At 38.1% G+C, this 22,759-nt stretch overlaps 2 protein-coding genes across 11 annotated transcripts in view; one reads left to right on the top strand and one right to left on the bottom strand.

The window, feature by feature from the left end:
- inpp4b (inositol polyphosphate-4-phosphatase type II B) overlaps positions 1–13,499 on the top strand; it is a 182,288-nt gene extending 168,789 nt beyond the window's left edge. For 7 of the 8 annotated variants that reach the window (XM_005932329.3, XM_005932328.3, XM_042225036.1 and 4 more), the window contains 4 exons: positions 922–1,019; positions 1,284–1,396; positions 2,600–2,754; positions 5,373–7,275. In XM_005932329.3, coding sequence (XP_005932391.1) covers positions 922–1,019; positions 1,284–1,396; positions 2,600–2,754; positions 5,373–5,547 — 541 coding nt within the window. In that variant the 3' untranslated portion in view covers positions 5,548–7,275. Of the gene's footprint in view, positions 1–921; positions 1,020–1,283; positions 1,397–2,599; positions 2,755–5,372; positions 7,276–11,099 lie in introns of those variants that run through there. The other variant, XM_005932330.3, reaches the window with a different exon arrangement.
- A 2,692-nt stretch (positions 13,500–16,191) lies between these two features.
- Positions 16,192–22,759, bottom strand: part of LOC102301656 — an 8,887-nt gene continuing 2,319 nt past the window's right edge. For all 3 annotated transcript variants that reach the window (XM_014336829.2, XM_042225039.1, XM_005932331.3), the window contains exons 2-6: positions 21,201–21,283; positions 18,892–18,979; positions 17,571–17,615; positions 16,744–16,875; positions 16,192–16,569 (exon numbers count right to left, since the gene is read on the bottom strand). In XM_014336829.2, coding sequence (XP_014192315.1) covers positions 16,474–16,569; positions 16,744–16,875; positions 17,571–17,615; positions 18,892–18,979; positions 21,201–21,283 — 444 coding nt within the window. In that variant the 3' untranslated portion in view covers positions 16,192–16,473. The remainder of the gene's footprint in view (positions 16,570–16,743; positions 16,876–17,570; positions 17,616–18,891; positions 18,980–21,200; positions 21,284–22,759) is intronic.

Genomic DNA, 22,759 nt, shown 5'->3' with positions numbered 1-22,759 from the left:
TCTGGTTCCTACGTAAACTTTGGCTTATTGTACGCATTGACCTTAAAATAGGAATTATTTGTCTGTTTGATAGTGTATTTGCTGAATCAATTTAGGCATAAATTATAGGTCGTTTTTAAGTTTGTTTTCTCTTGCTGCTAATCCAGTGGGTCTTTGGACATTACATCTGCATATATACAGTTAGGTGCATATGCTTTTTTGGGGGAAACTTTGATCATTTTGCCTTTGTACACCACCACCACAAATCAAGCAATTAATGTGTGGTTGAAGTGCAGACTTTCAGCTGTGATTTAATGGGTTTTACAAAAAAAAAAAACAACCCAACATACTTTCAGAGATTGAAAGCATATGAGCAGCTGGCTGACTAGCAGTTCTGTGGCCATATGAGGGCTGCTTTCTTGTTATTTCATTCGAAATTAAACAGGCAAGACTTCTGAAGTTGAACCTAACATCACCTTTCAATGGAGCTCTCCATATGAAGTTCAATTTTAGTGCAAGTGTGGGAGGCTGAAAACCAAATATAAACTTATCAGAGAAATACCAAAAAACTCTAGGAATGTTCAAAACCAACATTCATCCAGGACGCACCAGCTCAACAACACCAAGAGGCCCGAAACACTACAGAAGAAGCAACTCTGTTCATCTGGATGTAGAGTTTTCACTCATACAAGTGACTTCTTTGTTTTCATCTGACTGCAGATTTCCCCAACCTTATAAACAGTACATTTGCATAATAACTGATACTCGCACCACTGGCGTACAACGGGCTATGACAAAAAAAATACACCAGTAACAAACACCATATCCAGAGACCACCCCACTGAACCATGTTTGGGGCAGGGTTGGCCAGGATTCACACAAACTGCCCATCAGGATAAATATTTTTTCCCTAACCGATCTTGCACTCTGTTCTGCTCTCAGGTTTGGAGATATCTCTCTACAAGAAAGAATAAACCAGAAGAACTTTGAGACATTAGAAGCCTATTACAAATCATTAAGTGAAAAGGTGCCACTAGAATGTAAGTGCACAACTTTAAAATAATTTTTACTAAAGAAACATCTTCATCTTTGGTCTCATGTGTTCATGTGCAGAAAACAGTATTAACATAATTTTTTGTGTGGGTGAATAATGTGTACTATAATCCCATTAGAATGGTTCACACCTTTTATAAAGCAACCGTGAATTTTAACATGTAGAACATTTCTGTGAAAGAAATATCCACACCTGATCTACAGCCTGAAGCTTGTCCTCATTAACCTCTGTTTTTGTTTTGTGCAAACAGGTCTACCGTGTTTTCAGACACAGACCGACATAAAGGAATTACTTGAAACTTTGGGCCAGAATGTAGTCGCGAAGAAGAAAAAGAATGTGGAGATACTGTGGACTGCTGGAACGGTGAGGCTTCTACTGTTGTTACTGTCTGGATGGTAATTACTTTGAAGGGAACGATATTGTATTTTTTATATATTCATGTTTTCTTTGTTCTTTTTAAGCATACTTTAAGTTTGTAGCAGGCTTTTATAGAGAAACATAAACAGCTCAATATGGCATTATTATCACTTCAGATCAGATTCTTCAGATAAATCTATTGACCTTGAGGGAGAGGTCAGAGGTCAAATGTGACATGATACTTTAAATCTGTTTAAACACTCTCAAAGTTCAAACCTTCATAGAAAAATAAGTCCAGTATTATAGAATAAAACCAAAGGCGCCCACAGGTGCCATAGATGGTGCAAAACATTTCGTCAACATTGTTGTTTGTTGGGGAGAAAACTTACAAACATACAGTACAGTCACACTGCTAAGCGATCAGATTTACGTAAATTTGACAAGCTGAACGCATTGTGTACTGTGCAGGAGACATGGCGCGAGATTGATTGACAATGGTCTACAGCCAATCAGGACGCAGAACACAATTCGCTCTTATAGAAAAAAAAAGAAAACAAAACTCGAAACAGCGAAACTGCGAAAGGTGAACCGCGTTCTAGCGAGGGACCACTGTATGTATTCGATTTGTTGGCAGTACACACTACACTTGTAAGAATCGTATTTAATGAAGTTATAAGACTTTTGGTCCATTTTGGTTTTTAAAAGATGAAGTTGAATTTGAAGACCTCATGGATGAAAACTAAATTTTAATGGACTGTTAACAGAAACTCAGTCTACATCCCTACAACGTTTTATCAAAATTCATTCAAAACTTTTGAAAGAATGATAACACACACGCACGTGAACATTACCTGAATCATCCTTGGCAGAGGTAAAAGTAAAGCACACCTCAACTAATAATGAGTAACTTGAAACTACAAAGGCAAATGAGGAGTAATGCCAGGGCAGATGGAAATGAGCGAAAGCTCCTTCTCGAGCTTTTATGCGTGCAAGTGAGCCTTCTGCAGGTAATCAATACTAGGGATGCATCAGAGTGAAGCAAGGATGACATAAAAATGAAAACACTAATCACGTGGCAGATGTGTGCACGTGTCTACGTCAGGATATGTAAAACGAGATGAGTCACTTCACAACATTTTGCCTTCATGATGTATGCCAAACCGATGGTGATGTTTTTTGATTTTTTTTCCCTCATCCACTTTCCACCAGATCTGCCGAAGGTTAAATGGCATCAGGTTTACCAGCTGTAAAAGTGCCAAAGACCGAACATCCATGTCTGTCACTCTAGAGCAGTGCGCTCTCTTACGTGATGAACACCAGCTCAGCAAGGACTTCTTCGTGCGCGCTCTGGACTGCATGCGCAGGTAAGACAGTATTAAAGGAGGCATCAGAAGCCAGTCCTAAACAGACTGCACTTAAAAAGTTAGTCATAAATGCGGATTTTTTGCTCAACGAAAAATATCTTGGTGATCAGAGATTTCTGCCGTCGTCTCCTCTCTTCAAGTGAAGTTACTTTCAGGATCTTGTTGGTTTATGTATTCAGAGTATACATGCGAGGCTGTTTTTACTGAAACTCAAATTCTAAAAAGCTTACTAGATACTATTACAGGCAAGTTAGAAAAATATCAATTTTCCAATGTTTTGGTTACCACACTCTTAATCTTGCTACATTTAGCAGTAGAATGGAATAAGCCTGAAGTAGGCTTGTCATTACAAGCATGTATTACAAGTAATAACCTGCATCCACACCACCCATCACACACATCAAAGGCATTTTATCTGCAACTTTTCCTCCCAGCCCATCACCATTACATGATCAACATTCCCTTCCCTCCACCATCATCACCATTCTTCACACATTCAGAGGCAGCAATGCATGTTCCTGTTAGTCCTGTAGTTTAGTGTTTGTGTGTTTGCCAGCAGGGAAACATTCACATCTGCCTAAATCTCATGAGGTTTAACTGCATAACTTTGGCAAGGGCACTGGTGAAATGCACATCTGAAATGTCCGTGGGACTGACCTGTATGGGACAGCTGATGGCAGGTGATGGAATGAAGACAGAAACTCTTAACGACACAAACACAGCTTTAATACAATTATACAAGAACCTTTAGTAATAAGTAACATTTTAACTGATGGGATGGTTTACAGTGTGCAATCAGGACAAAAAGGTTCTTCCTAAAACTGCAAATGAACAGAAACAATGTAAAGCCGTGAACCAAAACAGTACCAAATTATATTCAGTGAGAACCCCAGTTAATTAAGCTTGTGACTGCAGAGATGTATAAACTGTGAGGGGAACATTTTAAAGATAAAGTTTCTGTTTTGGGTAGGCCAGGGCTATTCTTGTGATATTTGAAAGATTTGCACACATGCCATACGGCTGCTTTACTGTAGGAAGAAAAGGAATAGTCAGTATAGTGAATTTTACAGTGAAAGGACCATGATGGATATCTAAAATGATAAAACGTCAGCGTCTGTTGTCTCACTCATTTTCACTGAGAACAGTGACTTTTTCAAGTTAGATGAATTTTCACCTGATGTCAGTGCATGAAGAAATACAGATGGCCTCAAATGACACAGTAGTTAAAGCATGCATTCATTAATGTTGCAGGTTAAACTGTGGTTGCAGACCACAACATGACCAATATTGTTGCATCCGGATGCTTGGAAGTCTCAATACTTTTGACATGGGTCAGTCAGCTGTCAGTGTTTTATAATTTTCCAGTTGATGATGTCAAGTTGACAATTACTTGACCCCATTCTCTTCTCTTAGAGATAATACTGAGATTAAAGTTGATAAATCTGCTGCTAGAACTTTACATTCACAGTCCAGCAAGAAATTATTAGATTATAAATATTCATTCAGAAATTCCTCCACAAATAGTGACGTAGTAGCTGCACAACAGCATTTTAACTACCAAATGACGGCCTTGTTTTAACCAGTTCAACCAACCGACAGCCACTTGAGTCAAGCCCGTAATGCAACTAAATGCATTGACATGTTGCAGATATAAGTGCAGACTGACTCCGATTGATTGCAGCTTGTTCGCAATCTGTCTGCATGTATGAATTAGACAGCAAATATTTGCAAGTCTTCAGAAATCTGTTTACAAGTGCAGTCAGTCCGAGTGAGATTGTGACTGGTTGACGACATGTTTCCTGTCCCTCTCCCCATCTGTGCAGTTGTTTTTTTAACTGAAAGTGGTTCCAAAATTATTTGCAATCAGACGCCAAAAGCAAAAGAATTCAGTAAACAAAGGGCATTTTAATGAATTAATGGAAAAAAGCAAAAAGTGTTGCAGATAGGTTGCAGAATATACTCGCCAGAGTTCACAAGGGTACAATAAATCTTTCGAAGAAGGGAAAAGGAGATGGGAGGTACTGGAGACAAAAGTTCAAAGACACAGAAGGACAACAGGATGATCTGACCGACTGGAATATCTGGCACAAGTGAAAAGATATGAGGTGGGGCAGAAAGGAGAAAAATGAAAACAAAGGTCCTCGCTCATCTAAGTAGTTCCACTATTTGCTAAACATATTTTAAATGCTGCTGACAGTGATGCTAATCTGTCCTAAGCCTGATGTGAATGATTTCACAGAAAGGAAATCAGCTATGTGAAAAAACAAGTCTCATGTTTCAAACTGCTGCTATAAAAAAGATTGTTTACTTAGGACCGTGTTCATACTTCACTCAGGCCATTTCTTCATGGCTTACACTGCAGTGTTTTTCATGGCATGGTTCTCACACTTTTACTCCACCTGTCACTGTCTACTTGTCTGTGGCTGCTATTCTGCATTCAGGCTGTACTAATACCTCTGGGTCTAAGTGGGCCTTGTGCTACTAGCCCTGTCAGGTCTCTTTATCAACTGACCTTTCCTAGAAAGCCTACTTAGACAGCATCTATACTGGACTAACACTAGTGTTTTCACACTCTGTCTCTGTTCGTTCTGTTTTCATTCTGATGGGCACTCCTGCAGTCGACTGACCCAGGGAGACATTGGGCAGTGGGAGGACCCTGAGGCTGGCGCCATGACAGAGAACAAACCAGCATCACGACACTTTTATCCCATTGCCCTGCTGCTCGTTAGCTCCCACTTACTGGTTGTGTGGCTCATTTTAAGTCTTGTTTTTCTGCTTGCAAAATATCAATAAACTGCTGACAATGACATCTCTACTCACTGCTTTTCTTCCTGTGTTCACTAGTTCTTCTTTTCAGTAGGGTTACTGCGGATTAACGGGTAATAAGCAAATAATTCAATGTCAAACTCAGGCTGTAGGGCATTAACGTCAGATGTTTTTATCTGACAAGAAAATGCCTTCCTGAGAGTTACATTAAGATCACACTAACTGCCAAAAGTATGATTATGAGACTGTTTCCCATGGCTCAAACCAGACTCCTTGTTTTGTTTTGTTTTAAATCAACAGCAAGAATGCACAAGTCCATCCGTCAGTGTACTCTCTGACTACTCATGGTCATGAAAGGACATGTTACTTTCAGCAATGTGTTTTTGACTATATTTTTTTTTACACGTATGGCACAAATGTGGCGTAAGCACACATTTGTGCACACTCCCTTCTTTCCCAATCTCGTCTTTTCATTTGAAACGCTGTGGGGGTGAGGGCAGATTGAGCAAATCTCGAAAGCTAGATAACTTATTGAAATGCCAAATCATTTATTTTAGGAAAAGCAAATCTTTTTAGCAACATGTTACTGAAACATGCTGCTGATGTCAAACTTTGTATCGGCACATTATTTTTTGTTGTTTTTGTTTTTTTACAATTTACATTTTATATGTTTTCTGTATCAGCTGTTTGCCACAGTGGCTCAACTTATATATTTACTAAAACACGATATTATTTATCAGATCCAAGCATTTCATGCTATAAAAGCTAAACAGCCATCAAAGTAACTACTGAATGCCAGCTATAATATTTAATACAGCCACAGATGTACATCTGTTTGTGTTCTGCTTATTTCTATTGGAGTCTGTCCTGGGCCCACCTAATGATGCGCGTCTTCACCGGTACATTACTTCTTCTTTTGTTAATTTATGTTTTCCGTCTTTTTTGAGTGTTTTAATAATAACTTTCCATTTGATTTATTTCATACACAGCAGATTTTGAATACACAGACTAATCTTTTTTTCCTTGCCTTTTTAACTCTAACTAAAATATCATCAGTGACAATGTCTCGACGCATTTGTTTTGTTGAGTCATTGTCTATATACACATATAGTATATATTTACAAGGTTTCAGCATTGAGGTTGGTTTTGTATGGCCCTGGTCTTCTCCTGGGACTCGTAACAGTTTCAGAGTTAGACATACAAAGTGTCCCTTGTGTGCATGGTCTGAGAGAAGAAAGAGAGAGGGAGGCTGTGCTGCTTTTACAAATCAACGTGATAGATTTTTGGATATTTCTCGCTCTTGTCCTGATCATCTGTATAGCTTCGTCATGAGTAATGAATTTGTTTTTTGATTCGGCCTACATGAGACAATAGACGTGTGACAGAGCGTGAGAGGTGTGTTTGAATCTCTGGCTCAGTGTGTCAGAGATTGACAGCAGCCCTAACTTGAGACAATAAATATTTTAGAAGCACTTACTGACTCACCAACCTGAGTTTACATCTGAAGCCGGTGTTGTGTGGCCCGTATTTACGTACTGTTGTAAATGACTTGTTGGCCTGTGATCTGTGAAACATATCTCAAATATATCTGCATGTGAAGTCATTTTGATGCACAAGCAACATTCCTGTCACAAGGTAGAATTAACTTTTTTAGAAAGCTTCTTACACCCATTGTTGAAGCGCTTAGCAGGTTAGCAGCCACCAATTTGTTCATCTGAACTGAATGGAGCTCATTCAGTGGTTTACAGCTGCTGACAAACAGACACCTTTCCTTTAATAAACATTTGACTTATTTTTATTCTGGAGATCTGAGGCTAAGGAAAAAACATCTGGGGCTAGACAGCGAGGGCATTAGGCTGATTTCAGATTTTTCTTCACATTTTACAAAGACCACCAATATTACTATAAACAGTGTTTGTAGCTTTTAGAAGCTATACGTTACTATATGAACTAAAGCAGCGATGTCAAACACAAGGCCTGGAGGCCAGACTCCAATGGACAGCTTTGGAAAATGTGAAGGAGAACAGAAATTGACACACACACACACACGGCACCATAGAAACTTATGTTATTCTTGTGTGTGATGACATAACTAGGGATGGGTATCGTTTAGGTTTTATCCGATACCAGTACCAAACCGGTACTTTTTAAACGGTGCTCAAACCGGTGCTTAAAGAATGGAGAACACAAAAGTGGTCCAAAAACCTCTCATGTTCAGCTGTTTTTTTGTAAAAAGATAACAATGTTAGCCTTTTCTGCAGCTATGGGGCATATATGGTATCACTCTTGGCTGGAAGCAGTGCTTAAACAATGGAAAAAACACAAACTTTGTCCAAAAACCTCTCATGTTTAACTGTTTTCCACTTTTTCTTTGGTCATTTTAGCCTTTTTGGCCAGGGTGAAGGGAGTATCTGCCATCAAACAAGAGGACAGCCGCATGTAGCTATGATGATGTTTGCTAGTTCACCTTACATGCATTAATGTAATAACGTGGTTAGCCTACTCAACGTAAATTACACACGAACAACATTAAGCTACTCACGCAGAGAAGACGGCTGCTGCTATTCAAAATTCAAATTCAAATTTTATTTGTCACGTACACAGTCATACACAGTACGATATGTAGTGAAATGCTTGGACAACTGCTCGTGACCTAAAGAAAACAAAAAAGGAAAGGCTATGAATAAGATAGGAAATAAATATGAAAAATTAAAAAGGGTAAATTTAACTAGGAAGGAATAAAATATAAATTAAGGTTAAAAATGAAATAACTGTACAACACAAATTAGAATGAAGGGTAAATTTAACTGGGAAAGAATAAGATAAAATATATAAATTAAAGTTGAAAATAAAATAACTGTACAACAAAATACACAATATAGAACTATATAAGAATGTATGAAGAAGAACGGCTGCTGCTGCCATCATCATCCATCATCATTTCTGCTACACTGGCAGGGCTAGGGGCCAGGACTCTACTTTTCGGGTTTTTTGCAGGATGTTGCTAACTCCGGGTCCGATAACACGCATCACACCCGCAGTAGATGTGCTCAATGTGAGGTCTCGCAGCAAGCTATCAAATACGGCGCATTTCTCGGCTTTTAAAAAATCCTATACGTCGCCAGGTGTTTCATCAGATTCGAGGCGTTACCTCCTTTGCACAGTATCAGCTTAAAGCACTTGTTGCAGGCTGCTGAGTTTGCATCTTTTGCTGTGAAGTACAGCCAGACTTTGACCGCTTCGCCTTGGGCATTTTTAATCTGTAGCTCTGCTCTAAAAGAACGTACATACCTGGGCCCGCCTACTACGCTTGCAAAGGTAAAATGATTGCCCAGAATCCGAAGTGTATGACATCTCAGGAAAAAAAAAGCACCGAAATAAAGCACCGAAATCTGCGCTGCTTTTCGGTCTGGTTACTACCGTTTATGTCAGAACCGGATACAGGTACCCATCCCTAGTCATAACACACAAGAATAACAGATGGAACATTTTTTAAACATTAGAAACTCTTTTAAATATACAGACATATTAATCAAACAACAAAAACAAACATAAAAATTATTTTGAAAGATCTCTGGCATTTGTACAGTCTAAATAAACTGAAGACAGTCTTTGATTGATAGCGTTTCTGTATATGTGGTGCACTGTTTGTGGGGCTGTGTGTTTTTGTTTCATCTACTGACATGTAATTGTCTGCAGTGCATTGAGCTCTTCCTAACCCTGTGGGCATTTCTTAAGTAGTCATACTGTATATATATTGAAATACATGCCTCTGCACACATACAGTAAGAGTTCAAATCATAACTGGGTGTAGCTCATGTTCCCACGGCTTCTCATGCACACATTCTTTTGTGCTTGCGGGACTGCAAGAATAAAAAATAAACCTTTTTCCAGATGACACGTCTACATATGAGATGTACGGTTCATTGACCATTGACTCCTGAACTGTCGAGGTTCTTATTATTTTACTGTGTTTTGGTTTTTGTTTTTTTGGGGGGGGGGGGTACTGGTAATTGATATCATAAGCCGTCATTCTCAAAGATCAGACAGTTGCCTTGCTTGCAGCGTTACACTGTGCTTCTCTAGAAGTTGTGTAACTACTTGAACTAACTGAAGCTAGCACAGTCCCAAAAGCTGTCCTCCAACGTGCCACAGTGTCCTGCTTTTGGGTCTACTTTTTTCTGACTTGTGTCCAGTTTGGAATGGAACAAAATGTTTATAACTCACTGAAGGCAACGGGAGACTGGCGTAGATGGAAACTGTGCATAAGGTTAAGGCTGGCCAAGTGTTCCACAGTTTGAGTATAGCAGAGACGGAGACAAACAGACATCAGAGTTTGTGTGTGGATCTGTGGAGTGGATGTGCTGTACTGCAGAGCTTCAGATGGGAGGGTTGAACACAGAACAGTTGATTTAAATGCCAAGCTAGCTCCACATGGGTCAAACGGTCATAGATCTTTTTGGTTAAGAGTCCTGCTGTTCTGTTAAAAATACATGTTTTTAATGGGTTATCTAGACCGCTGGGAAACTTGCCTTCTCCTTTTAGCATTACCCCGGTCAGACTCAATACTATTTCTCAATAGCCATTCAAAATTCTGGATTTGGACTGGTTGAGGGAGAGGATTAACTTTTAATAGTCAGGTGGTTTAACCACATACCTTTGACTTATACACTATATGTTGATCTAAATGAATACAAGGGTCAGTTTGGACAAAACAGCTGGGTGCTGATATATATGTGTATGAACCACCACCAACAGCAGCAACAAGCAACAAGCCATTCATGTTTGCTTTGAAATGCATTTGACTATTGCATGAAACTGGACTTACAAATCAATGGGACAACAGAAAATGTCTCATCAGAATTGTTAAAAGCCTTCCTTGTTTTGCATGCCTTTAATTCCCACATGGAGAATGTATGAAAATGTGAATAATTAGCCCATCAAATGGCCTGGAAGTGAGATTTTATGCATGTTTTCTCCTTGGTGACATTTTGTTTAGTATCCTATCCTGACTTCCAACTCACGAGTTTGGTTGGGCAATTAATTCCCACAGGAGAAACTTAGCCGGTTGTGGAGGCCTGCACCAATAGACTGATCTCAATTGTGCTCAATATGTATTTCACTAACCACGACACTCTCTTGTATTGTTTCACAGCTGTGTGAAAAATCTTCAGTTTCATTTACATCTCTCTGAGAACCATTTATCCAAGAATACTTGTAAGAACTATTCGCCCCACAGCAGGTTGCTCTGCAGGTTTGATTTGACACACTAAATTCCCCTCCTGACATAAACCCTTGGGGGATTTGTGTCTCTAGCAAGAACTGAACCAGGAACCTTTCACTTACAAACTAATGTGCAAACAACAACACTACGGATCCCATATTTACTGCATAGTTTTGTGCTTTCTTTATCCCAAAGCAGCCACAAAGTAGTGCACAAAATGTTCAGGTTCTTTTTTTTTGTTTGTTTTTTGAAGGCGTGTATATCATTAATACCACAAACTTAATTTTAAACCTCACTCATGTTTACTTTTTTGTTCTCTTTTTTCCACCTTTCACCTTCATCATTTGATCATCAGAGAAGGATGTCGCATTGAGAATGTTCAAAAGAATATTAAATGCAGGAAATATGCCTTCAACATGCTGCAGCTGATGGCCTTTCCCAAGTGCTACCGACCACCAGAAGGGACTTACGGCAAAGTTGACTCTTGAGGAGAAAAGCCACGTACTGTAAAATTAGTCATTCAGTATTATTCTTCTTTAGTAAATATTAAAGATCATAAATGATAGTATGTAAAATATGCTGTTAATAGGAAACACAGTTGCTGGAGGTGTGTGTGTGTGTGTGTGTGTGTGTGTGTGTGTGTGTGTGTGTGTGTGTGTGTGTGATGAGGGTACATTCATAGGCATTAAAAAAATTGGTCCATTTTAAAATAAATGCACTTTCCACCTCACCATACATTGGTCATAACTTAAGCAACATTAAGCAGAGCAACTTGTGGGTAAGTCAAAGTCTTACATAATGTGCATATATCAGCAGTGCATATCTCATATATATGAGAGAGATAACTAGCCTAAAAGAAGAGTTTTCAAGTGACTAGCTATTTTGTTTGTTTACGGTGACCATGCATTTGGAATGTTCACTCAGTAAAAGTTAATATTTGGAAACGCTGACCTATGTTTGTAACAGCTCTTAAAGTTTCCGTAATCTTTGCGGACATCCACGTTCCCTGTGGTTTTTCTCCACAGGGAAAACGTGGGCCTTAAAAAGATAGTATGATGTTAAACAAAAAATGAACAACTTGTGCTGTTCTCAAGAAATCATATCAACATGTTTTTTGATGAAACACAGTATTCAGATTCAAGATTCTCAGTTGGTTTTTGACTGAAGTCTACAAATTTCCCTCTGCTTAACACTGTCCTCTAGCTTTGCACCCCAATGGCAATTTAGCCCATGTTTTATTCATGACATAACATAGAAAACATATCAAACATTTAAACTGAGACATTTTATCATTTCATCATAAAAATTGGTTGATTTTTGAAGGCAGCAACACATCTCAAAAAGTTGGGACAGGGCAACAAAAGGGTGGACAAGTAAGTGATACTAAAAGAAACAGCTGGGGGAATATTTTTCAACTAGTTAGGTTATCTGGCAACAGGGCGGCAACATGATGGGGTATAAAAAGAGCATCTTTGAGAGGCAGAGTTTGTCAAAAGTAAAGCTAGGCAGAGGTTCACTAAACTGCAAAGAACTGTGGCTGCAGATTATGAAGGAAAAAAATTCAGAACATCCAAGAAATGCTGAAAGTTGTGTATTAAAAACTCTCATCAAAAGATTCCAAGACTCTGGACATACCTCAGAATCAATACTGAATGCTTGGGATCTCTTCAGGCCTTTAGATGGCACTGCATCACAAACAGCCACAATTCTGTGATGGAAATCGCTGAATGGGCTCGGGAACACTTCCAGAAATTATCGTCCGTGATCACAGTTCAGTATGCCATCCAAAAATTCAGGTTAAAGGTCTGTCATTCAACAAAGAAGTCAAATATGAACATGATTCAGAAACACCGCCACCTTCTGTCAGCCAATGCTCGTTCAAAATGGACAGAGGCACAGTGGAAAACTTCTTTTTGGAGAACATGGACATCCTCCGGACTGAGGAGGAGAGTAAGCATCTGTATTGTTATCAATGCTCAGCTGCATGCCATCAGGATCTCTTTGATGTTATGGAAATAGATCAGTAACTATGGAATTTGTGGCTTGCACATCTGGAAAGGGACCATCAATGCTCCAAGGTATATATGCAGGATTTAGACCAACATATGCTCTCGTCCAGACGTCTTTTTCTGGGAAGACCTTGCATATTGAGTAAGGCAATGCTAAATCTCACAGTCAAGCTGTTCCAACAGCGTTGCTTCATAGTAAAAGAGTCTGGGTGCTGAACTGGTAGTCCCGATCATTTACCAGCTGAAGACATATCATGAAAGAAAAAAAGTTCACCAATACAGACCCAGGACTGTTGATGCTAGTTGCTAGAATCCTGTATCAGTCACGAAAAAGAGGATGCTACATAAACATGGCCCTGCCCCAACTCTTTGAGAAGTGTAGCTGCCATTATAGTCAAAATGAACGAATATTTTTCTTAAAATACTAAATTTTCTCTTTTTTTCAGCAAGAATGAAATATGGGCTTATGAGATTTGCACATCATTGCTTTTTTTTAAATTTACATTTTTCAAAACATAAAATACGTTTCTGTTTTGGACCTGGGGTTGTACTATATTTAAACAACATGAAGGGCAGGGTAATGTTGAACAACTGAACGCAGTTTCTGAATGCTACGGAGTACATTTATATTATTTATTTTTCTTAAATGTTTTTTTTATTCTAAGGTTTGATACCTTGGGCTTTGATGCTCGTTTCAAATAATAAGTTGTATGTCATTTGACATTTAGAAATGTCTGTTTAAAATTTAAAAAAAATTAAAAATGTTTTACTGCTGATTGTGTAGTTTGTGTGAGCATCTCAACACATAGTTTTCACATTTCTTTATATGTGACATGTCAGAATCTCTCAGGCTCTAGTCCAATGCAGAGTTCATGTATTTCCCAGAAAGACATACTGAGTTGCACACGTCACAAATGAATAACTGCCCTCACACATCAGCTCTGCCAAAGTTGTATGAGGACACCGACAGCGTGTTTGTAAGACATCTGACACAGAAAATCCACTTTAACTCAGCCTGGAAACATTTGGAATGCAACTGTAACAAGCTTCAGTTGAAAGCTCTGGAAGGACTGCCAACTGGCAAACTGTACTTATCTGTTTTTGTTTTACCTTGGTTACACTTCCGCACACAGTGGGACTACTTTTAATTGCTCTTTAATTGATTGATTGTTAATTTATTTCAATATGTGAACAATATACAGGTACATTTAATACTCATTATGTACACATAAAGGCTGGTCTTAAACAGTGTTTACCCTCCGGCTCTGAGATGACTACGTGCATTTGGAGTTCAAAAAGAGGTTAAGTGAAGTGATCAGCCAGCACTATAGTCTGTATATAAAAGGCGGACGCAGTCTGAATCCTACACTACGAAGCCAGATTTTGGCTTATCCATGTGACTTCAGGGTTAACCCTGGGTTTTCTGTACTAAATAGGTGGCTCACTTTTTGATGGGGTAAATCGCTGTGGTAACTTACGCTGTGAACATAATCTGCTCTGGAGCAAGTCACCAATTACAGATCAACAGGTAAGAAATCATCACTGCCGGCCAATCAATTCTCCATAAAATAGTGTCACCACTCCCGGAAGATCCCTCACATCCATGTACATGAACAGTGGGGAGGCCTAAAGTGTTTCCTTAACTGTGGACTACTGAATGAACCGGAAACTGTGTGTCACTTTGCCACAGGAATGTCTTAATGTGGTGACTAAATGTCTAATGGTGTTCTACTTGAGTCTTGTTTTTTTCCACACCCCCGGAAACAGAGAGCACACATGAAGAATACCTATTCAGTCAATCACATTAATTTCCCTTTGACCTGCTACACACTGAAGCAATTTCCACATATCCTTTTATCAGCAGGGAAGGTAAGCTTTAAAGCTTAGATGTATCCAGTTTAAAGTTTTTAGAGCTCTAATCTTTAATATCACCAGTCCACTCACTTCAACTTAAAACTATTAAGTAGAATTACAATATTTATTGCATGCCCTAAAGCAACAGATTAACTGAAGATTTTTCTGTGGCATTCATCCCGTTATTTTCACAAGTTTTGAGTTTGTTTCGAGATTTATATCACTTTTTGATAACGTCACTGGTCTTGGTGGATGATTTTCTGTGGAAGAAGAGTCACATGATCTATGAAAGGCTCATGTGTGACTAACACCACCCCTTTCATGTGAAGCCACAGGGGTAACGCTGGGTTAATTTAATGACTTAACCAGCTTCATGTGACCTTTTATCCTGATCTCCAATGTTAGGGTAAGTATCTAGATAACCGAACGATACCCTGGATGTGTTGAACTCTCCTTTTTAGGATAGGGCCCTGGCCTCTGAATTTTTAGCATTAGCATTTTGGTTGCAGCCGTGTTAGTTGGCAGAGCTTCCACTTAAACCAAATCCCACGAGTTTTCCATTAATATTGACAACTCCTCAATCTTTCCCTCCTCTCAGGTTAAGAGTGTGAGTGTCATCCTTGACAGAACTTTGTCGTTTCAGTCTCGTAATAGTCGCATCAACCAGTCCACCTACTTCCTCTTACGCAATATCAATCGTCTGTCCCTTCCTTACCAACCCCCATATTCTTGTTTATAGCTTCACTTCTGAGATCGATTATTGTAATTCTCTTCAGTCCTCCTAACAAGGCCCTTCGCAATCTCTGACTCCTCCAGAATTCTGCAGCCTGGATCATAACTCTCACACAGAGTTATGATCACTGGTCTTCAGCAGCTTCGCTGGCTGCCCGTAGATCAGAGCTTTCAGCCACTCTGCTCCCCAACTTTGAAATTCACTTCCTCATGAGATCACGAATACTGGCTCTCTTCCCTTATTCAAGTCAAAACCCATCTGTTTAAACTGACTTACTCTTTAAAAATTGATTCCAGTTGTTGACTCCAATGCTGTTCTTTTATGCTTTGAACAGGGACCTTGGGTTGTAGAAAGGCGCCATAAATAAAAAATGCACTACTCCCCCCCGATAGAAGTGGCTAGATTTGGATACCACAGTGGAGTTAAGCTATGAGCTAATGATGGCAAGCCTGGTTTGCATGCTACACACAAACTTTGTAGACAGCCTGCAGTTGGCAGATAAGCTGCCCCTGTATACAGAATGTTAATGGCAGTTTTCCTGTCTGAGTATCTACTAAAGACTCTCTTGCCACTTGCACGATAAATGCTCCATCTCTGATGCTGACCCGGAATCGAACAAAATTAAATAGAACAGTTTGTGTATCAGATACACAATCTCCCATGTATTCAACAGTACGTGAAGTAACAGTTGAGAGTTTGTTTTAACATGTAATGTAAAAAAGAAATAAAGTTTACAAAAGACTTTCAAGCCGCACATGTAGCAGCCAGAGAGGAAAATGCAGAACTGAAGACCTCAGACAAAACACTGGAGTAAGCATATACTGAACGTACTCAGATACTAGAGTCCATTAGGTGTATCAGTACATTTTATTCAGTAGTGTATAGCAGTGTGATAACATTATGTATATACAGTATAGCTAAAAGCTGTGGCACTGACAGCATATTTAAAAACAAATAGGCCAGATGTGTAGCACTGACATGCCATGGTACATTTAGTGTCATCAGCCTATAGCATAAAATACATCTTTAATTTATTATTACGTATGGTAGCAACATAAGCGATAAAAACAGTTATTTACAAATCTACACAAATGCACAGTAGTAGTTTACAGTATTTACATCATTATATAATATTATGTAGAGTTGAGATTTTCCAAAAGGTCCATTAGTCTGTCCATAAATGTTGTAATATTTTGAAGCGTGTACGTTTCACATGCTGGACACCGATCCTAACAGGAGACAAAAATTAAAGATTTGTTTTTCCTCAAATGAATACAAACAATTACAACTGAAAGCTAAAGAAAGATAATAAGCTTCAGCAGTGGTTATGTGAAAAAATCTTTTTGATTGTACATTTAAGCAAAGACTCTTAAATGTATCCTTTTAGAAGAAGTCAAACTTACATTTTTTGTTGTTTGCAGATTATAATTGAAATCACGGACACATTCCTGTGAACCACGCTCAATTTCTTCCTCATCAAGGACCATTATCAACTCCAACATGTAACATTTCAGCACCATCTTTTTACAGAAATCCTGGAAACACAAGAAAATTTCTTAGCATTTCCTGAAAATGTTCTACGAGTTACATTTCTAAGGAATAAAAATAAATAAAATTACTTTATCATGACAAGCTTTAGAATAATAATAATAATAATAATAATAATAATAATAATAATTATTATTATTATTATTATTATTATAATAAATATGGCAAACACCAAAATTAAAAATGTACTAAACACTCCCTTCTCAAGATGATACCAGAGGCCCATATTACGAAGCAGGAATCAGATTATCCAGGTAATCAAGGTTAATTCTGTTTTCTGTACCATGAAGGTAGTTTATTTAACTGGGGTACATCACCATGGTAACAGCCAAACTTGCTCCATGGGTATGTTGAATTCATAATACAGGGCCCAGAGTACGCTGTACAAAACATTCCAACAAAGAACATGTTGCCTTCTACATGCTTTGGATGGCTGTTGTGTTGGTTGGCTATCTGAATACAGGTATGTTTACCAAGGAGGAAACAGAAGCATGGGCGTGGTGTTAGTGCCTTTTATAGGACTCCGTAAACTGAATGTGTGATTCCTTTTGTTTAGTCTTTGGAGAAGAGTGGAGGTTAAAGAGACCTCCAGGATTTGGACATACACGCAAACACTTGTTAGCACTTTGTAATCGATTCACACGATGATTAGAAATCAAAACTGAACTTTTTAAAAACTTACTGGAAAGTCTTCAATTCCTGGAGCGTAGAGCATAGCATCAGATTTCTGACAAGAAATTAAAAACAAATAAACATTTTCATTTGTCTCACCAGATGTGCTTCTCACAACCAACCAGGTTAATATATATAAGAAATTGGTGGAATTAAAAAAAAACCAAAAAAAAAAAAACAACAACCCACACACCCTTCTAGTCCCTAGGGATGTTTGACCACCAAATTTTAACAAGTTCAAGTGAACATTTGTGCCAAAGTTTTAGAAATTCCTTCTAAGCTCTTATGTTCACTTGTTAATGAGAATGGGATTGATTGATGGACAAACAACCAGAAATTTCATCAGTCACTTCCTTAGGTACACCTATTCAGCTACTCATTAAAACGCAGATATCAAAATCATGTAATTACATTGCCAGCACATCTAAATGCATTGTTGCTGCAAAGACAAACTACTAATCTGAGACTTTTCTGTCACAAAGGTCTGCAGATCACATACATAATCTGCTCCTATTGCGCTTACTGCTCTTGCACTTCTGATTAGATGCAAACTGCATTTTGTTACCCCGTATTAATACATGTGTAATTACAATAAAGTTGACTCCTAATCATGGTGTGAGAAAGAAAACATCCAGTGAGTGGCAGTTCTCTGGGTGAAGAGTATGAGAGCAGAGCAAGATAACCAGATTGCTTCAAACTGTTAAAGCAACAGTAGCTCATATCACCAGTCATTACAAGGAAGTTATGCAAAAGAGAATTTCTGAACCTACAACACATCAAACCTTGACACAGATGGGCAACAGCAGCAGAAGACTACACCGAGCGCCCCGCCTATCAGCTAAGAACACAAAACTGAAACTCCAGTTACTACACCATCATAAAATTGGGCAATAAAAGATCTGATGACATTCAGCTGGAAGAGTCAACATTTGGTCTAAATGATATGAAAGCATAGATCCATCCTGTTTTGTGTCAGTGTTCAGGCTGGCGGTGTAATGCGGTGGGAAACTTTTTCCTTAACACATTTCGGGTCTGTTAGCATCAGCTGATCATCGTTTCTGCCTATATCCATAAATAATGACGTAACCAGTGACTGTATAATGAGTAAAGGCTCCAGACTGTTGCCAGTGTAGAGGTAAACTGTCCACTATCCATTAGTTCTGACATAACTAGAGCTACAATTTGCTGCTATATAAATAAAAGAGACTTTTTTTTTTTTTTTAATTGTTTTAAGTCAGCATCAGTGAACAAATTTGTCGTTTTTAAATGTCATACAAATTTTTAACAATAAAAACTCAATGTTACCAAAGAGTTAAAATGAAACCACTCACCTTCACATTATGAATCAGATCATTCAAACATATCCGTAGATCCCCTGCTTCATTCACAGAATTGGCACATGTAGGCGTACTCAAGAGGCTGTAAGAATGAAAATACAATTAGAAAGAAACAATTATGGCAATATGGAGTTTTGTTGGGTGCAACTGATTTGCTGCACCTAGCTGCTACTGGGGAAAGCAATATGGGTATTTAAATGTAATAATATAGTAAAAGTGATTGAAATGCAGTTTAAATTTAATAAACTAACACAGTTAAAGTTTAGACATTGAAATATAAATGTGTCAAACTTCCAAAGTCCAGTACTTTTGTCATACTGCACACCATCAGCTCAGTCACAGAGTGCATTTTGCAGAAATTAACACTATACAGTCATTCAGTCACTGCAAAAAGAGAGTAAACCCCCATCAATTCTAAGGTATTACGACTTTTTTTTTTGTAAATATAGCCTTTACTATGTTGTAAAGTTAAGCAATTATAGCCTGAGATAAACACATGGCATATTATGGTTTCATTTGACAAAAACCTAAACCAAAATACAGAAGCAGTGTCGCACGCGCACACACACACACACACACACACACCTCAATAGCTAGCAGAATTGCCTTTAGCAGTAGTAGCTTGAAGCTGGAGAGTTACTGGCCTGCTCTTTACTGCGCTGCTTTTACTTAATCGGCCTTGTGGATATTCGATCTATGCAGTGATCCCTTTTGTTTTGGGTTTTTGTTTTTTAAAAGAGACATTTTCCCTACGACCCTTCACAAAAACAAAACATTTCTACTTGTACTGTGATGAACTCTGGCCCGCTCTTCAGAGTCTGGCATGTGGGTCCTGGACTGTATTATTGTAATACCACCGTTCTTGGAAAGGCACTTGCATTGTGTTAACACTGGAGACCAGGGCCCCATACCAGGAATCAGGTCCGGCTAACAATTAGTGTGATGAAAGGTAAACTCTTGCTTTTCTGTTCCAGGAAGCTTCAACCTCAACCTAGTTACCATGGTAACACATTCTGTGGACAGCTATTTGACATGCCAGTTTATTTCCTCATTCATAAAGTCACAGCTTAGAGCAAAGCAAGTCAAACTTCTATATGTTACAAACACTGAAATATATAACAGTTAGCATTTTAGCAGTTCACATATTCCAGTTAAAATAACCACTTTTACAGTCATTCATTCACTCATCATTTTCTGATAAGGGAGACTGCAATTACGTCACAGACCTATTATTAGCTCAGAGTAAAATCTATAGTCGCCATCTTTTGAACTCAGTGAATCAGTTCCTCCAAAACATTTACTGTACATTGCTGTAGCAATCAGTATTTAAATGAAGGTCATCTGTGTAACGCTTTAAAACATAACACACTGATCAATTATTTGGCATGTTGTAATTGGACTTGAGTCTTGGTCTTGAGAGGACGTGAATAATTTGAAGATGAGGCTGAAATGACTTTAACCTATTCCCTCAGTGAAGCAGTGGGCAGCCGAAAATCACGCCTGGGGAGGGACGGTACCTTGCTCAGGGGTACCTCAGGGTAGCCGTTCAGTGGATTCGAACCCCCGACCTTCCGATCATGGGGCGACCACACTACCTACCGAGCTGCAGACAGTCATGCAGACAGCACAACATTTCATGTTGAAGTCTTTTCACAGATCAGTCGGTAAATGACCTTTTTAAAAGGTTTGCCAGAAACCAAAACTCTAATTCTGAACTTCGACTTTTCAACTGGAAAACTTTGTTGTTTACCTCAGGTTATATTGACCCGATACTAAGCCCTGATGAGAAACAGATCACTAATATCCTTATGCAAGACATTAGAATTAAGAGGATGTACTTATCTGTTTATTTGTAGGCATTTTAAAAAGGTTAGGCTTTCAATATTATTTTGCCGTTTTACATTTCTTTTTATTTTACTCAATATAAGGTTTATGCCAGGCCTGTCCTAAATTAACAGTACTGACAATTTCTGATTTTTTATGATTCTGTGATGATTAATCCACCAGTATGTGCAAGCTATTTAATCCAAATGAATACTATCATTATTGGCATTGTTCATAAATATTCAAGTTTACAGTTTTGCAAAAGGAAAAAAGCAGAAACAAAATCAAAAATCACATTAATTTTTTTATTAAAATGCCAAATGACCACTATTTACTTGCACTCCATAATTTTTTGACAGACTTACTAAATTATTTGTGTTTTCTTGTTTTTAAATAACAGGTGATCTAATAAATCTACTAAGCACAGTACACTCATAACAAAAACAAAAAACAAAACACAACACACACTATATGCCTACCTCAGAACTAACAAACAAAGCCACACCTGAGTTTTGTGGCTCTCTCGGCACACCTTACAGGTCAGCTGGATCTGGAAACCCCTCTAGAAATTGTACAAGAAAACATTAGATCATCATCATCTACATCTTATAGGTCACCATTTTAAAATTGTAATATAATGGGTGATAAATATGCAATTAAAGTCATTGAAATTTAACAGAAATATGTCAAGCCATCTTTGTGTAACACTGTGGTAAATAATTTCCACTTCTATGGCTGAATAGCAATAACAGATACATAACCATTTTCTCTGAAGTTTGCACATTTCTGTATTCTGTCAGTCTTTTGTGACCATTTGCTCATCTGCTACAGGCTGTGCTCCTATATTTTTAAGCCAACTCTGTTCTCTTCTTCTATTTTCTACATCTACTAAAACAACAGAATGAGTATGAAATATTAACTGAAACTCAAATAGTAATTTTTTTATAGTGTATTCAAGCTGTTGTCCTGCACTGCTAGAAATACTACCCCGTGCCCACCCACAGTCACCGCACTCCATAATCATCATACACAAATGAGGTGCAGCTCAAAGTGCAGAAAGTCAACCTGCTTTCATCGGGCAGAACTCAAAACTTGCATGTAGTGTAAATAACAGCTACAGTTTCACTTTAGAGGTTAAATGCTTTGCAATTCCCTCAAAAAAAAAAAAAAAAAGTACCCGTTTTCCTGTGGCTAACTCTCACCAGAGTTACCCAGCTGGAGTTCTTTGGCTAATCCAGACACTATTTTTTCCCCAGCAATATTTACCAGTCCCTCTTGGAGGAAACTAAGGCATTCCACAGCCAAATGGACTACAATGCATTACAAGCTCTAACAGCTGGGTGTGCCCAGAAAACCTCTAAAGGGAGGCAACCCACACTCATTAGAAACCTACATTATTTCAGTTGCACTCCATTTTCATTCCAGATGTACAAGCTGAGGCCCTCACACTACCACCAATATGCAATTTATACAGTGCTTTAAAAAAAAAAAAAAGACATCATCCAATGTAAAGCTTATACCACAGCTGCTCTAAAATAATTAGCAAAAGACAGTTAATCCATCAGCAAGGCCAAGCTCTTTAATCAAATTATTTTAATGCTAAAAATGTTCAAATTTGCTGTTTTACAGATAAGCAGAAAAAAAAATCAAAATTAAAATGTTTTACTTAAGATGCCAAATTAGTTATTTACTTGAGGTCCAGTACCCAAATTTGGCTATTTAAAATAAATTTAGATTTTGTTGTTAATTTTTTAATAAAATTTCTTTAAACATTTTTTGGACAGATTTCCAAAATATTTCCTTTTTTTTTATTTTAAATGACAGTTTATATAATAAATTAGTTAAGGACTGCATTTCTGCATTAAAGCTACACCCGAGGCACAAAATAACCAGTATTTTCAAAACTAACATGTCACTGGAATCACACTACAATTTACAATTTGCAGTAATGCAGTAACTAAAGCTGTAAATGCACCAAATTCAGTAGCCACATTACAGCTACAGTTACGTCATTATCTGCATGATAGATGGGGGGGGG

Source organism: Haplochromis burtoni, unplaced genomic scaffold (genome assembly GCF_018398535.1).
Source record: "Haplochromis burtoni strain Fernald_Lab_line unplaced genomic scaffold, NCSU_Asbu1 Contig_158, whole genome shotgun sequence".
NCBI lineage: Eukaryota > Metazoa > Chordata > Actinopteri > Cichliformes > Cichlidae > Haplochromis > Haplochromis burtoni.
Note: the sequence above shows the minus strand (reverse complement) of the source record. Positions and strands in the feature narration are given on the sequence as shown.